The sequence below is a fragment of the Sporothrix brasiliensis genome (assembly GCF_000820605.1).
Source record: "Sporothrix brasiliensis 5110 chromosome Unknown Cont20, whole genome shotgun sequence".
Taxonomy (NCBI): Eukaryota; Fungi; Ascomycota; class Sordariomycetes; order Ophiostomatales; family Ophiostomataceae; genus Sporothrix; species Sporothrix brasiliensis.
Window position 1 is genome coordinate 3,951,394 of NW_024467139.1, and position 16,685 is coordinate 3,968,078.

The window sequence follows — 16,685 nt, forward strand, 5'->3', positions numbered from 1 at the left end:
CTCGAACAACCGTGACAAAGACGGATGCTAATAAATAGATACTAGGCAGACAAGGGGCAAAATAAATATTACTTATGCACAAAGGCGTCAAAGGATGGCAAGTGACACCGGCGCTCACGATGAAAGCGAAGGCCGCGACGGCCATCGAGAATCACCCAGGTCTCGTGCCTTGTGCGACGTAATTTATCGCCTGTGTCGGATATTTTATTTTTCTTGTATTTATGTGACTTTGCCCTCGTGCTGTTGCTCGTTGGATTGACCAGGACTCTTTCTTAGTCCGTTGCAACAGCTTCAATTTTTGGTTAGACGTCCAAGCTCTTCTTTTGATGCAACCACATGATCTTGACGGATGACTTTCCGGCAAATGAGGCACCGCATAGGTCCGTTTCCAGACGTGCAAGGCCCTGCAAAAGGTTTGTTCTTTTGCCCGGCGGCGGACGCGCGGCTGAAGACCGTCTCAATGGGGAAATCGGTTACAAAAAAAGCCAATAAAGGGAGAGAACCATCACGGCCTCAAAGCCGGCCCAACGATGTCCCATGCTCCTGACCCCCCCCCCCCCCCCTCCCGGAATGGGCCAGTTGGACGGTTCAACGCGACAGAGGGAGGCGTTGGCAGCGACGTTGGCTGGCAGGTTGCCATTGGGGGTCAAACCAGCTTAGTCGACTGTCTGTTGGCAAGGCAAAAGGTTGGTGACAAGCATGCATTTTGTGTCACGGGAAAAATGCATGTCAATGCTGCCATGCCAAGGGCCAAACAAACATGAACGGGACGTTGATAAGCGACCTGGACCTTGATTATTTGTGTAACAAAGCAACCAGAAACACGCTGCAGTAAAGGGGCAAAACCCTCACAAGGCACGTCCAAGACAGAAACCCAACAGCAAAACCAGCCCAGAGTCAACCAAGTACCCGTTGCATTCACTTGGTCTGTTCCCGCCCTGTTCGCGGTTGCAGAATTCCTAGGAGCCACCGCGCCACTTCTGGCCAACCGGACTCGGCGTCTAGACTCGTCACCAGCCCAACGTATCCGTCTGGCCGCACACCGACAATCGCACCGCGCCTGCGGTCGATGCCATAGTTCTCGTATGCGTGCCCATCGCCGTCGTGGTGGCTGGGCCGGTCCACAAACACCTTGTCGTAGTCGTGGCCGAGCTTGGGGTCGAATGGGCGATACGCTGTGTGGAAATCAAAGAAGTCGATTGCATCTCCGGCAGGCCCAGAAAGCCCATGATTCCCAGGATTCGCAGGAGCAGCCGCATACACGAGCAGAACGTCGACAATGCTCGGGGGTTGCTCTGGTGCAAGTCCATGGCCTGGACGGCCACCGCCGTGGAGATTGGTCGTGCCCGGCATAATCGCCATCGTAGGCAGCTGGGGCAGCAGCGTATCAGACAGCCAGGCACCGAGTTTGTTGACCTTTTCCATCTGCTGTGACGACGCTGACAATTCTCCACCAAACACCACCAGGCGGAGTCGGCCGTCGGACGGCATCTTGTGATGCAGCTGCCAGGGGCGCGCATCTGCGTGCCGCAGGACTTGGTGCGAGGGAAATCGCGTGCCCAGAGTGCACGCCGCCGATAGTGCACTGGTGCTGTGGGCTGTGCTTTGCAGCACATTGGCATTTATCTTACTCTCGTCGCCCGTAACAGCCTCGGGGGGGATGTCGGTGGCTGTAGTGACCAGCACACTTGACTGATATTTGATGCCTACGGCAGTTGTAAACTAGAAAAAAAAAAAAAAAAAAAAAAAAAAAAGTACAGTGGTAGGTACGTTTCCAGTGAAAATTTGTCTCTCATGGCTGTCGCTTACCATATGGCTCTGGCGGAAGGCTGCGGCAAACTCGTCCATAGAGACGCCCGTCTCGTCCAGGATGTCTTTGGCCGGGCGGCCCGAGAACAGGCGCGAGAAGCGGTGGTCAAATGCTATGAGCTGCTTCGCAATGGCCTTCCGCTCAAATTCGTAGGTCGACAAGACCGCTGGCTGGAGAATGCCCTTGCACACAAGGCCCAGCTTCCAGCCTAAATTGTACGTGTCCTGCATTGACACGTTCATACCCTGGCCGGCCTTTGGTGAGTGCGTATGAACGGCGTCTATCGCGTCAGCTTAGAAACCAAAACACCATGAAATGGAGACACGGCAAGATTACCTCCTGCGAGGAACACCCGGTTCAGCTTGCTAAAGTGGTTGCCAACGCGCTGCCCAATCTGGTAAGCTGTCCACCTGCACCACATGTTAGCTTTTTGGCCCGTATTTTTATTTTTATTTTTATTTTTTTTCATGCTGTTTGCTGGCACTGCCGTGTGACCCGCCCTGCCAGCCACCCGCAGACTTGCACGTACCAGTCACAGTAGTGGTAGTCGATGTGGTACGGGCTCATGATTTTCTTAGCCGCCTTGATGATCATGTCAGGCTGAATTTGCGAGCGATCAACGCGTCCGCCGCCAACAGACACCTCCGTCAGCTGGATGTACAAACGCACGAGCCGGTTCTCGCGCGGGATGACCATGAGACTGCCGTTGGAGGCGCTGTGAATCATCGTGCGGTTGCGGATATCGGCTATTGCTGTCAGTACTTGTACGTCACACGCTCGGGGGACAATACGCACGAAAATCGGTAATCGGAACAATGTCCAACACGCCCCAGATGTAGTCCGTCATTTCGCCCACCATTTCAAACTCCGGTCCAAGCATTTTCCGCGTCCAGCTGTGTGCCCCATCGCAGCCGACGACGTACTTGCACGCTACAACTTCTTCCCGCTCATCGTCTACTGTGCTGCCGCCTTTCAGCAAGGATTCGTCGTCTGGCAGGCTAAGGTTGCTCCGGAAGAGCCCATCCTGCACGTTGCTGAGCATCTGCGTCGGTGTGGCCTCGGACTCGCTCAAGTGTCGCAGCGTGACGGTGACCGGATGGGCTTCTGCGTCATCGGCCTGCTGTTCGTCAATCACAAGGGACGTTGGCATCACCTTGCGCTCTACAGCAATTCGGCGTCGTCTCGGCAGGCCCGATTCGACACCGCTGTCAGAGCCCACGCGCACGTCATCGTTCGCCGGCCCGTAGGAGTCGCGGATGGCGTCCAGAAAGAATGTCTCGGCTCGGCCCTGGTGTAGTACGACCTCGTGGAACCGAGACAGGCCAGCCCTCCCGTTGACCACGCGGTTGTTGCGGCGAATACGACCTGTTTCGTCCGGATTCCAAAAACAGACCTCTGCTTACATGTTAGCATAATCGATCAATACGACTGCACAAATTGCGATCCATAGGCGTACCAATCATGTGGTTCGACTCCTTCCAAATCTTTTCTGCGATACCGAAGCTGTCTAGAATCTCCAGTGAGCGAACTTGGAATCTAAAAGCGGCGCGGTTAGTATACCTGATTGTTCGGACTTCTGCCTCTTGTTATCAACGTGTCACGCAGGAGCCGCTGCCCTACCCATCTGCCTGCCCGGAAAAGACCTTGCCGGTGCGCTTGTCCACGATACGGGCATCCACTCCGAGGCGAGCCAACCACAACGCCAGCATTAAGCCTGCTGGCCCGGCACCAATAATTAAGACATCCGTCTTGGAAGTTGTTTTCGTGTCGGTCATGGTCCGTCGCGCGGGGGCTATGAAATGGCTTGCTGTCGAGCGTTGCACAAGAAGACGTTCGTTCAGAGAGATGCGGCTAGGCGAAACAAGGACGAAAAAAAAAAAAAAAAAAAAAGAAAAAGAAAACACTTTGGCAATGTGTTGTGGAACGCAGCGAGGGAAAATAATATTCAAGATGACTCAAGAAAACAAAATTGCATGCAATGGGCAGCCACACAATTAAATTACACGGCTGCAAATGAAAAAGCCAAAATGGTGTACACAAAACGCTTTCCTTCGGAAGTATGTTCGAGGAGAGACACAGCATGATCCAAAATCGATGCCGGCGCCCCACCTTTCACTCTGTCGCTGCGGTGCCGTGCTCCTTCGCCGTGCGGAAAATTTGGAGAACGGGCCCTCGTGTGAGCATCCACTACACCTATTCACGTAGGATGAGCTGCGGAACCAGAAGGGGCGGGGTAGCTCGTTATGACAAGATAATGACAGAGCATGACCGATCAGGAGAGGCACAAAGTTGACGGCGTAGTATTGCCGACAAAAGGCTTGGCCTTGAAAAGCATGCCTCAGACAGTTTGGCTTTTCATGCCAGACTTATTCGGCGCCGCCGTTTGAAGTGCCTGCGTTACGGCCAAGGTCGCGCCTCACGCGCCATACACGGGAACCGATGTCTCGTTTTTGTCCACCTTGTAGGGCCTCGACCCAGGGTATCTCGGATGGTGGCCATATTCCACGGGAAGTGGCCTCGCTCTCCATGGCCGCACCATCAGCTACAGCCTCCGAATCGTCTCCGTCTGAATCATCCTCAGCCACGTCGTCACGCCCATCGACTATGCCCGTAAATTCCTTGTTGGCATTTTGCAAGACAAGATCCTCCGTGTAAGCCCATGTTGGCGAGTCGAACTTTCCCGAGACAAGGACAATTCCGACGCCATCCTGCTGCATAACCTCGTCGATTATCTCGCTAGCAGGCAGCGGCGTCAACAAATGAAGCTCTTTATTTTGAGCATTGATCCCTCTCACAAGAGCGATGCCCAGTTTGTAGGAATGGCATGGATCCAGCTTTCGGTCGTCCGGATTCAGAATGTAAGGGATGCCTTCCGGTGAGCGCACAAGTGGCGGAAGGCGACGAGTGACGGAGCCTGGAGCATCATGGTCCATCTCCCCTCTTTCGTCCGTGTCGACCTCCATCTCCAAGCCTTGGTCACTGGCCTCCGTGACTGTCCGGAACGCGGCCATATTCTCGATAGCCACAATGGAGACAACCGTACCATTGATTGCATCTGCAATGAGATCGGCCGGCGGCTGTGAGTCGTAACAGACGACTCCAAGGATACCACTCTCCGGTCCAGTATAAGGCACTATCCACGGACGTATCGCGCTTACAGGTCTGGCCAGCCACGAAGCGTATGAGTTGCTCTGGGCCTTTTGCGATCGCAGCGTTGCCGAGGTAGGTTGAGAGGAGGAGTCGAGGTGGATGTATGACATGGTCTGCATCGTCCTGAGATGTGCAGCAGTTCGAACTTTGAGGTCGCCCGGCTGCGACGGCAACTCCAGGAGAGGTACGCCCTGATATGCAGATCTTAAGCCCGCGACCGTGTCTTCGGGGCCCTCTTGCGACATGTAGATGACATCTGATGGCCGCATCCTCTCGATCAATTCCGTAAGTATTTCCAACCCCGTGCCCTGGATCCATCCCGGCGTGTTCACGACAAGTGGGCAGCGATTCCGCAAGTCTCTGTGGTAGAAAGAATAGAGATCCAGCACACACTCAATGTAGTGCTCCGGGTCTGTTGCAGGCGACACAGACGCCAGCTCGTGAGCACGAAGTAGTCTGTCGCTATGGCTATCCCTGCCGGCGACATATGGATGGCAGAATGTAGGCGTGAAATTTGGCTCTTGGACGTGCACCAGGGACAACGAGCCCGGCGTACCAAACTCGGGCTGGCCGGGGTCAATGTCCAGCACAGCAACACTGGGTGTCGTCCACTTCTTAGGCTGCTTGCCTACATTCGCGACATCTTTGGTGACGAATCTATTGGCGAGTAACCGTGAAAATGTGGATTTGCCGGATGACTTTGGTCCACAGACAAACAAAACCTGCTGCCCGGTCTTAGGACTGCGTTTTTGGGACGTCGTTAACCCAGCGATCAGCTTGTACCACTCAGGAGGTGCCGTGATGTCGCGCGATTGCAATCCATCATCATCGGATGTGTAAAGCTATAGAAAGCGTTAGAATACTTGCAGGCAGCTATACTCGAAAGAATTGCGTGTTTGGGGAGCTTACAATTTGGAACGTTGCGTCGGCCTCCTTCTTAGATGAGCCGACCGGCGGCTCGTTCCAGAGTCTCGAAAACAGGGGCGACAGCATTCCCAGCTGGCGGAGCGACGCAGAAGCGGGGTGCGATTGAAGCATGATAGTTGCGTCATCCGTGCACCGAAGAACTGGTAAGGCGTGGCATCGCGGTGCATGAACCCAATGCGTCTTCTCGGATGCACGCAATGTTGCGCCAGCCAAGGTGACAGAACCACTCCGGATCGAAAGGCCATAGCTTCCGAGAATAACAAGCCGCTGTGATGTTAGACATGTATCTCGTCATATGACATAATATTGGGGAAGACCATGTACCTCCTCGTCAACCAGCTTTAGGAGCACGGTCCCATTTGCCTTCCGTTGGAAGTTCTGCTTACTCGGTTGGAAAGAGGACCGTAAAACGGGTACCGCAGACCGTCTCGACGCCAGAAGTACTGTGGTATTGCTATTTATATGGTCAGTATAGGGGATGATGTATCAACCAACAAAAGAGAGAGTTCTCACCTCGTAATCTGTTCCACATGTGGGCCGATGGGTTTCTGTTCAGATGCTGCTATAGCTTCCACACCTGTAGAAGCGGCCCCGACGAATTTCGTTTCTTTGTCAACTAGTCCTAAGGGAAAGCTCGCTGCTTCAGCTTCGGATGGCTGAGCATCTTGGACCTCATTCAACGGGGACGGCTTAGCAACCGCTTCGACAGCCGATTTCTCAAGTGCTGCTTGCGCCTCACGTGCAGCCGCCTCTTTCTGCTCGAGCATCCGCTGCCTTGCGCTCTTGACTGGAAATAACCACGTTAGAAATAATTCGACGTCATAGAAACGAACGTTTCATTCCCATTGCTGTTTGTTTTCATCCGACGTCCTTCCCGATCCTCACAGGATACTCACGTGGTGCTGGTGGCGGGACGGGCTCGACTTTTCTCTTTTTTCTCGGCTCCATATTGTGCCGAGTAGAGCAAGCCGGCCTCGTGGCTCGTTAAAAGTGAGTCGGGGGGAGGGTGTTGTGAGGAGCAAGTGAAAACAAGCTGAGGTCAATCTGAAATGGACTGAGCGAAGGAACCAAGATGCACTGTGTTTGGCAGGGCAGGCACGACCAAATTGTGGGGCTGGTCTTAACCACCTCGGTGAATAAAAGCTCAAAGGAACACTTCTCATGGCAGTAATTCACATACCTTTGTAAAAACTTCGCATTACTGGGACGCAATATTGTAGACAGAAATCGGGTCTCGTTATCCTTCATATATTCTGATGCGATCCCAGCCTTTCTCTTCTGTTTGCGACAACGGTATACATCGCACCGTGCTGCTTCGCACCTTCCACCAAAAACATTTTGGCGGTGAAATGATTCTGCCGTTCTTTCCAAACAAGGCAGGACGGTGCCAGCCAATGGGAACGCGCGATTTGTTTAAGTGAAGTCTTTTTTTGACTGCTATGTTAAAGGGAACCAGCTTTCGCTAAGTAAGAAACTTTTTTCGGTCTGTCTTCTCAAGTCGATGACAATCCACGATCGCATGTCTCAATCAACAACAGCCACTAATCAACAACTTTTGCCCTCAGATTCGACTCACCGAAAAAAACCCACCGCCTTCCCACTCCTTCCCAACCTAGCGATCTCAAAAGCAATTCAGCAAACAGCAAACCGACACAATGGTTGGTCCCAGGGCGCCTCTGGGCAAACTGGCCGACCATCTCAAGGGCATACTCAGTAGCCAGCCTACAGAGACCACGGCACCAAAGATGTCCTTGAGCGACTTGAAGAACGGAAGCAAGAGCGCAGCTTTCGATGACAGCGATGATGAGTCAAGCGACAGCGACAGCGGCTCGTCTGGCAGCGACTCGGACGATGACAACAAATCGTCCTTTTTGCGCAAGATCTCACATACGAACGCAGCAGTGGCCTCTCCCGTGCCGACCAAGTCTCCGACCAAGTCTCCGGCCAAGCCCAATGGCACCTCCGTCGGCACACCTACGCTCGCACCAAAGCCGGCCGCGAAGACGAACGGCACAGCCGTGAAGAAAACTGCTGTGAAAGACGAGAGTAGTGGCAGCGATGAAGACAGCGAAGAAAGCAGCGACGACGACAGCGATGACGACAGCGAAAGCAGTAGTGACGAGAGCGAATCTGACTCGGAAAGCGACGAGGAGGACGAGGGCGAGGCGCCAAAGAAGAAGGCCGGCAAGACAGCAAACACAAAGACAACTAGCAAGCCTGTAACAACTGCACCATCTACATCAACATCCTCTTCGGCTGCGACCAGCTCGTCGAGTTCGCGGTCAGCCAGCGCTGAGAACTCCGAGTCCAAGGGTGGAGAAGACGAGGACGAGTCGGAGAAAGAGGCCCGTGTGGCCGATGGTGTCGTTTCGGACGAGGAGATGGACGAGGAGATGGCTGACCAGTCTTTTGCCATTGATACCCGCAAGAACAGCGACAACCAAGTGTATGTCCAAGTGTATTTGCCACCAAGTTGAATGAAAGCCAAGCAGAGGAGACTGACATTGTGTTCAACTACAGGGGAAGCAACCCTCGCCAATTTGTAACCCAAGGCTTCGAACTGCGGCGCGCCGACGAGTCAAACGACGCTTCCGATGTCGCTCGTGTGTTCCGCCAGGCGAAGCTCGAGGGCAAGCAGCTCTGGTACTTCACGGCCCCGTCCTCGGTGCCTATTACTGTTGTCGAGAAGATGGCAATTCCTGTTGAAAAGGCCCAGCAGGGCAAGGCAATTTTGAACCACAACGGCGAGGACTACGGTATGAGCTTCGACGATGCTCTTACGTCAAAGACGATCAAGCTGTTGATCCCCAACAAGGCTGGCGATAAGTACTCTATCCGTGCGTACCAACCTGGAACCTCGTCCTGCTCTATCCACAAAAGACATCCAGGCTAACATCCGTAGTGGACCGGACCATCGACAAGACTATGCATCTGAAGCGTGTAACCCGGTTTCCGCAGGGAGATGAGGAGGCGGCTGCCAACGCGGCTATGGAACTGCAGGCGCCCGTTGCGTCCAAGAAGCAACCTCGGAAGCAGCCCGAGGGCCTGCGCGCGCGGTACTTGCCGATTGGTGTCAATGACACTGTGAACTCGTCTAAGAAGCGAAAGCACGAGGGCATCACGGCCGTGGCCGCCCCTGCAGCTGCTGCAGTCGACAGCGGCGACGATAGCGATGGCGGCGCTGCGGTCAAGATCAGCAAGAACAGGGGCAAGGACGCCGAGGGAGCAGCCGAGCCCAGCCCGAAGAAGGCGCGGAAGGGCAAGTCTGCAGAGAAGGAGACCGAAACGATGTCCAAGAAGGACAAGAAGTCAGCGAGTGCTGTGCCGCTGCCGCCAATCCCTGGCCTCGCGGCGGTCCCTGTGCACAAGGTGACCCCGGTGGCACCGCCTGTTCTGCCGTCGTCGTCGCAGCGATCCTACTCGCATATCGACACTCCGTCCAAGATTGTGAGCAAGAAAAACAAGGACAAGAAACGTGCCGTGGCTGGCGTTGACGCCGATGCCATGGACATTGACGAAGACGAGGATGCCGCTCCTGCTGAGAGCAGTCCGGAGAAGAAGAAGAAGAAGGACAAGAAGGACAAGAGCGAGAAGAGCGAAAAGAAGGAAAAGAAGGGGAAAAAGGAAAAGAAGGAAAAGGACAAAAAGGACAAAAAGGAGCGCAAGGTCAGCAACGATGGGGATGACAGCGTATCCACTCCAGCTACCGGCCTGACCACCTCTGCTCCGCGGCCCAAGAAGGTGACGCCGGTGCCGCTTCCTCGGATAAACTAGTGGAGTGACCAGGTGTAGCGGCGACGGCGTACTTGATTTTAAGGTATATGGTTCCTCATCTCATTAGCAATTTTTTGTGGCTTTTTTTGTCCTTCCTTTTTCTGTCACTTAATTTTCTTTTCTTGCACTTGTTTGATAAGGATAGGGACCGGAAGTCGCGACATTTACATCCTTTTTTTATTCGTTTGTCATTTCAACAGCTTTTGCAAGGACTGTTGAGACCACCAAGTTTTCCCTCCGCAATCGTTTTCTTTGTTCCTTTTTTTTTGTTTGTTTTTCATCATTTGTCTTATAAAAAGTGGTGTATGAGAAAAAGACAAATTTAATTAATTTAAATAAGCTTGGCTACGATTTTCTTCACCTGTTTGTTTTCCTCGCAATATTCACTGCCGCGGAGAAACTGTTTTGTAGACTGTCAATGGAATTCATTGTTTGTGCTTGCTGCTTCTGCCATCTATGTCTGCCGTAGAAAAAAATATCATCCTCGCACCCATTACGACTGACACCGCTGTGAATGACAACGTTCTTCTTGCAAGGTCCAGCCCTTTCTCCTGTTTGAAGCCTCCATATTCCTTCTAGACATAGCTGTTGGTGGGAAAAACCGAAAGCAACCGACAAATAAACCGCCGTCAACGTCTCGAATTCCAAGACTCTTGTTTGTTCTTCGTCTCTATAGTGTCGTCACCCCGATGTTCATGTTCATCCGACACAGAACCCAATATTAGTGACACCTCCCTCCAGAACAATATCAAAAGTGGCAAGCCAAACATCCACAACTGAAAAAAATTAGTTGACTCCGGTGTTTGTTGCCTCGGAACTCCAGTCCGCTTCCTCTTCCCCCCGGTCTCTTTTGCGCCCATTTGGTCATAAAATATCAAAAGCGATGACTAGCTGATGGCATGCAACGCAAAAAAAAAAAAAGAAGAAGAAGAAAAAAAGGTCAAATCACAAAAGAAACATGCTGAGATCCACTGGCGCTAGACAAGTGTCGTCACCAGTGAACGTACCCCAGCGACAACTCGATACCGATGGAGAAGGCAGAAGTACTTTCTCCTTGATGTCATGTTGCAAAGAAAGCTAAAGCAATTGCCCTCAAAAAGCGAAGACAAGAACAAAATATGTAACGAATGCCGGCCGCTGAAACCCCGTTAAACGAATGCAATGCAGACACGTGTGTGCTGCGTGGTATGTTGTTTGGGTGTATGACTCTCGTCTAAAGCCAAACCCAACTCCCCTCCAATTGTTTCCGCCCATTGCCAGAATAAAAACACCGTCTGAACGCCATGAATAAAAAGCAGAGGGGGTTTGAACGCCGATATGGTGTAAAAAAGCGAGTGTCGTCATAATAAAACATCCGGGCAAAAAAACTGTCAACTCGAGTGATCGTGTTTGCAACATGATGCTGTGGAAGAGGAAAGAGAAAGATCGCCGAAGAAAGAAGTTGAAGAAGAAAACGAAATGCTCGACAAATGTAATCGGAGTCGGGGATGGTGGTAGAGTTATATTAACGGCGGTAGTGGTGTGGTGATGTGAGGATTTCGATTATACATTAAGATTGTGGTGATAGGGTCACCGAACTGGTACGACCTCGCTCAGCTCGGCGTAGCGGGTAATTGACGCGTTGGTGGTGTCCCACACACTCACAGGGTGAAACTCGACTTCGGGTGTCGTCGGGCTCATGGTTCCTGGGCTGCTGTTATCACGACTGCCACCGCCGCTCACGCTGCCACTGACACTGCCGCCAGAGGACGAAGCGAAGCTTGAGGTGCTGCCAATGGTCCACTCGTCGCTGTCGCCGAAGGCACCGGCGACACGATGACGCGGCAGCAAGTCGAGACCGAAGCCGTCGTAGTAATTGTACGCATACTCGTCAACGATAGAGCGGTTCTTCTCACCGATCTCGACGTACTCATACTGCCAACGGGTGCGCTTGTCCGGCTGGCGGCGGGGCATGAAGCTCGCGCGCGAGATGTAGTAAAAGAGGGCGGCCAGTAAGCTGCCGGCAACGAGGTCAACAGCGTAGTGGTGATTCAGGTACATGGTGGCCCACCAAATCCAGCCAACATACGCAATGAAAACAATGCGGAAGCGGGGGAAGCAGTAGCTCATAAACAGGGCCTCGAGCGTGGCGTCAGCAGCGTGCAGGCTCGGGAAAGCACCGAAGGGAAGAGGAGCAGTGGTGAAACTCGTCGTATACATGTCAACGCCCAACAGCTGGTCCACGCGGGCCAGACCGGCAGGAGAACCGGGCATGCCGTAGTGGGCGGGTTCGAGGCCGTGCAGGCGCTCGTACCAAGGGGGCGTGCAGGGGAAGACGAGCTGGGTAGTGACGCCAACAAGCGCCAAGTAGCCAAAGTTGCGAGCAAAGATAGGCGTCGTGCCAGGGGCGGCGAAGAAGAACATGAGCACACTGCACACCGCAGGTGCGCCGAAGTGGCCCAGGCCGTAAGGGAACCATGCCAGGAGGTCGAGCACGGGGTGTGTGTGCGCCGACAGGATGTTAGACAAATTGGCGCCGTACAGAACGTTCTCAAGCGCCGGCAGAACCTTGACCCAGATGTGAGGACGGTACTCTACAGGGATGAATCTGTAACGGAAGAAACAAAAAGTCAGCAACAAGGTTCACACAAATACAGTAATATCGTTGCTTGTGCCAAGTGGACCAAAACGCCACCAAAATTAATCAAGTTGTCCGCAGCCTAGCCTCCCACTTTTCCCACTACTCTTCACCCGCGCGCACAAATGCAGGTGAGGCTGCAGGCGTTGCACGGGTTGCTCGGCAGATTGCGTAACGAAAACAGGAAAAACGTTTCTCATGGCACAAGCCACAAACCGCACTGCATAGAAATGGAAAACTTACCGGCTGGAGAAGAAATAAAACAGATACGTCCATATCGGCAAGCTGGGCAGGAAGAACTGGCGCGTCGCTGGCATCAGGACAAGCAGACTGTAGCCGGCGACGATACCGATGTCGACCATGAGAGGAATAGGTGCAATAATGAAGGAGAAAAGGACGAAAGCAACCGTAATCAGATGCTGTATATCGTAGATGTTCCACCGATGGCGGCGGAGAGTACGCAGGCCGTCAGCCGGGTTGAAAGAGCGCTGGAGCGACGCAACATTGCCGACAGACGCCTTGCCGCTACCAGCCTGTGTTGTTGAAGCAAAGCGCGAAGGCGGCGCCGAGACAGACAAGCGAGGTTTCTGCTTTCTCCGGCTGCGACCAGGCCGGTATTTGCGGGGGATCGGGTTCCATTGGGCCAGCGCCGCGGCGGCAGGCCAGAAAAAGGACATTTTTGGCGCTGATTGAGAGAAACCGGTACCGAAATCTTGCATGGTTGCGGTGGCTGTGAGAGAGTTGGCGCGGTGTAGATAGGAATGTAGCGCTGTTTGGCTCGTCGAGTCGAAGTATATCGGCAATGAAGACTGTTAAATATTCCGGGGCTCGATGATGGCTCGTACCGTGACAATACAAAGTTCGGCGGACCTAACGGGTTCGCCTTAACACGGTCACAAATATATTGCCCCAGAGAATCGAGACAAGCATCGGTTGGGGAGGCAAGAAAGCGAGCAACTCGAAATGGGTTGTCGTGAGGAGGCGGCGGCAAGAGAGTCGGAGATGATGGCGAGGGAGGGAGGTCTCGCGATCAAAAGAAAGTCGATAGTCAACAACAGCGCACGCCCATGGTCCTTAGTCGACAGAATATTATTCGGAGTCGTCGTCGGAGTAGGGAGAGGATGAAAAGCGACAAGAAGCAAAAAGAAAGGAAACAAACTGAAGGATGGGAGGCAGAGGGGGGATAAGAAAGGGAAAAGAAGGAAAAGGGGACCAGGAATGGGTGTATTTCTGGGCGAAGAGCGAGGACAAGGGAATATGAGGATTTTGGGGTCAAGGGAGTGGGCGGCATCCGAGACGAAAGAAAACGGTGGGACGGCGCAGCGAGGAAAGAGCGAAAGCGACGGACAAACTGGAGGGAGGAGCGACTGGGAAGACAAAAAAAAAAAAACTTAATTGCAGAGGTTTGCTAGCCCCTATCACCTCCAAGTAAAACACTCAACGGCGCGAGCGGGACGGTGGCAGCGGGCTCTTTGGAGGCTTGGAAGAGGCTGTAGTGGTCATCTAGCGCACCGAGGCCTCGGACGAAATCCTTTGGGTAGAGAGAGCATGGACAACGGGGTGAGCGAAACGGAGTGAGAAAACGGAGCCGCCAAGGAGCGAGACCGACAAAAACGACGCTAGTACTCAGAATGCAGGGACGCTAGTAGGTGCGGGATGGAAGGTCTGGGATTTGACTGGGTGCTCGGGACGCATTGGCGCTTACGTCAATCGCACGGTTAGTGAAATTCAGGAAACGGCGACAGCGGAACGAAAGAACAAAAACAGTGGCAGCGACCGTGGACGGAAGCACAACGTGAGGAAAGGATAGAGTATATTACGACTGTTGGCCGGAGAGACAGCGGCGTCTCGATTTAGGGAGGAGGGAACGACTTCCTGCCTTCTTTATTCTGCATCCGTGGAGGAAGGTACGGCCACGCGAGCACACGAGAGCCCACGCGAGCGACACACGACCTCACAATCATGGAGGTAGGCCACTGCAGACCGCTAAATATCAGGCGCAAAACGATGCCAATGCTGGTAGCAAACGTCGTAATTGCATAGTAGTTAATTACTGTCGAGAAGGCGCAAAAAAAAAAAAAAAAAAAAAAAAAAAAAAAAAACAAAGAAAATAGTCCACGAGCGCAGCATCAGGGATTTCGGGGAATTCGACATTCCCGAAGAGCGCGCAAAGTATTAAGGAGTGCTTTTTGTACGGCTAGCGCCAGCGCGAGCGTGAGACGCAAAGAGCGGGCGTATGACGGCAGCCAAGCTAGAGAGCAACTGGGAAACAAGGTCAGGCGGGCCTGAAATTTCCTTTTAGTGGAGGACCGCTCCTGTCGATTTAGAATCTGGCTTTACTCCAAACGGCCTGTACTGACGTGAGAGCAGCTCTGATTTCAGAGGGAAAGAGCCAGAACAACGCCTGCACCGAAATGGACGCTAGTAGTGAGATCAGGGAAAGTCGACATGGCCCGCGTGTCAGGCAGGGACCAACCAGGGGGGAGGGGTGGGTGGGCGCCATTTCCACAATAGAAAACAGAATGCTGGACAAGGCAACAAAACGGAAAGCACTGATTCCAAGGCGTGTTTGGTCACGATGTTGCGCCTTCCTGTGTCGTCTTAATATGTGCTTTTCCTCCGCCGAACTGTGCGGGCGCTGGGGTCTTTGCGTCTCTGCCAGGCATTGTCTCTGCCCGGAGTTTGTCTTTTTCACTCATTTCGCTCAACTCACTCAATCCCTCCATGCCACTGGATCCGCCAAGAGACTCTCTTTTCTGGTTCACGTTCTTTTGCCGTTACAGGCTTGCTGCGGCTGCTGCAGGCGCTTTGGCGGCGCTGCAGTGTGACGGAGACGAGAAGGGCTCAAGATGAAAGGAACCGGGCGTTTCATCTGTCGCGCTTCCGTCGCATCTGTTCACGGCCACACACCACCGTTTGTCACGTATTCTCCAAGTGTGGCGTGGGCTCTCCTGGTTGGTCTGACATCCAGAAATAAGACCAATGATGGTTCGGTCGTCGGAGGAAGAGCGACACTCCGTGGCATACTCAAACGTCTGGGCGGTGATGGGCACATCTTAACGGTTGCCCCGTTGCCCGATGCCGATGCCCATTGTCCATTGCTGGTGCACAAAAAGCCGTCTGAAATCGGGCTGTGCTGCTTAAATACTTTGTCTTGGCTGGTGCCTTGTGGCTCCGCCTCAAGAACCCGATTGAGGGAATAGAATGCGAGAAACGGGCGACAGGGGGACAACGAAACGGCGCCGTCAGCTTATGGGAAACAGTGCAAAATGTAAGATTGGTCCAACCGGGGGCTCGGGTGATGCTGACTGGAAACAATTAATGGACCAACCAAGCAAGCCACACAACGGCTCGATATTTTGAGTACGATGTCGTACTGGACGAGAAACCGGCAGAAAGGCAAGGGACTCGACAGGGGCAATCAAGTTGGCTGGATGGGCGTCGTGAGAAAGTGAAACCGGGGTTGATGTACCGTGCGTGTGTGCAAATCAATTACCGTCAAACGTGCGGGATGTGGAGGAAACGCAAAACGGTTGTCTCTGTTGTTCTTCTTCTTCTTTCCAGAGCGCAATGTAAGGTAATACGACATACGAACAAAACTTCTCTGTGCGAATCAATGGCGGAAGACGATGCTACTCAGAAACAAAGAGACGAAACACATACACAGGACGCGTTGTACAGTATGCAAGACACCAGGCAGATGGCACGAGCGTTCTACGAGTATTACGACGTATGCGACAAGAGGATGTGCCACGCATCAAACATTGTATGCCACACGGACCCATCTCGTCGTTGGTTTCTGCACCTGCCTTTGTTGCTTCTCGCTTCTCGATCGCAGCGATCAGACGATGCGTGAGCTGCGGCGTATGCCCTTTACTGCATCGTGCGTTTTCTTTGTCTGGCTCTGTTTTATCATTATACCCGCACGTCTGAACAAAAGTGCTTCTCGCATTCTGCAGTTCATTCAATTCTCCTAACACATTTTTGCTCGGAATGTTGTACTTGTCCTGACGTCTTGCTTATTCGCTCCGCTCCACCCACCTTGATATGATCTGATATGATTAGGTCCGACCGCACCCTCTTCTTTTCTCATCATCCTGTTCTGACAGTCAACTGGGCCCTACGAAGTAAATGGCGTACTTGGCGGGGCGGGCTTATGACGAAACGCTGCAGTAGCTCTGCAGCCTTGCGCCACTCTCACGGCACAACGAAACTGATATGTAAATGGGCGAATAGTACTCCGTCCGATCGAGGGCATCCTATCATGGTGACTCGCGGGTGGCACAGCAAGGCGAAGCACAGAGTAGAAAAACCGTTTGGTCAAAGCCTCCTCATGCTCTGTCAAGGATAGAGCGATGCTAGAACACCGCCATTAGCTGACTCAAATGATTTTGAATCGTGCAGTGG

General features: G+C 53.1%; 4 protein-coding genes across 4 annotated transcripts; 1 reads left to right on the plus strand and 3 right to left on the minus strand.

The window, feature by feature from the left end:
• Positions 1 to 918: 918 nt before the first annotated feature.
• SPBR_06615 (phenol 2-monooxygenase) lies at positions 919 to 3,585 on the minus strand (the record flags this gene model as incomplete). The annotated part of the gene is made up of 7 exons (XM_040764871.1): positions 919 to 1,722; positions 1,810 to 2,090; positions 2,147 to 2,220; positions 2,340 to 2,556; positions 2,606 to 3,205; positions 3,267 to 3,346; positions 3,431 to 3,585. The coding sequence occupies 7 exons, from the start codon at positions 3,583 to 3,585 to the stop codon at positions 919 to 921; spliced, it is 2,211 nt and encodes a 736-aa protein (XP_040617053.1).
• A 591-nt stretch (positions 3,586 to 4,176) lies between these two features.
• Positions 4,177 to 5,953, minus strand: SPBR_06990 (RNA processing protein; the record flags this gene model as incomplete). The annotated part of the gene is made up of 3 exons (XM_040765245.1): positions 4,177 to 4,887; positions 4,969 to 5,802; positions 5,870 to 5,953. 3 exons carry the CDS (start codon positions 5,951 to 5,953, stop codon positions 4,177 to 4,179), a joined length of 1,629 nt encoding a protein of 542 aa, XP_040617054.1.
• Positions 5,954 to 7,542: 1,589 nt separating this feature from the next.
• Positions 7,543 to 9,661, plus strand: SPBR_06808 (uncharacterized protein; the record flags this gene model as incomplete). Its single annotated transcript, XM_040765064.1, has 3 exons — positions 7,543 to 8,333; positions 8,408 to 8,724; positions 8,790 to 9,661. 3 exons carry the CDS (start codon positions 7,543 to 7,545, stop codon positions 9,659 to 9,661), a joined length of 1,980 nt encoding a protein of 659 aa, XP_040617055.1.
• A 1,569-nt stretch (positions 9,662 to 11,230) lies between these two features.
• Positions 11,231 to 12,955, minus strand: SPBR_07016 (uncharacterized protein; the record flags this gene model as incomplete). Its single annotated transcript, XM_040765271.1, has 2 exons — positions 11,231 to 12,248; positions 12,522 to 12,955. The coding sequence occupies 2 exons, from the start codon at positions 12,953 to 12,955 to the stop codon at positions 11,231 to 11,233; spliced, it is 1,452 nt and encodes a 483-aa protein (XP_040617056.1).
• Between the last annotated feature and the right edge of the window lie 3,730 nt (positions 12,956 to 16,685).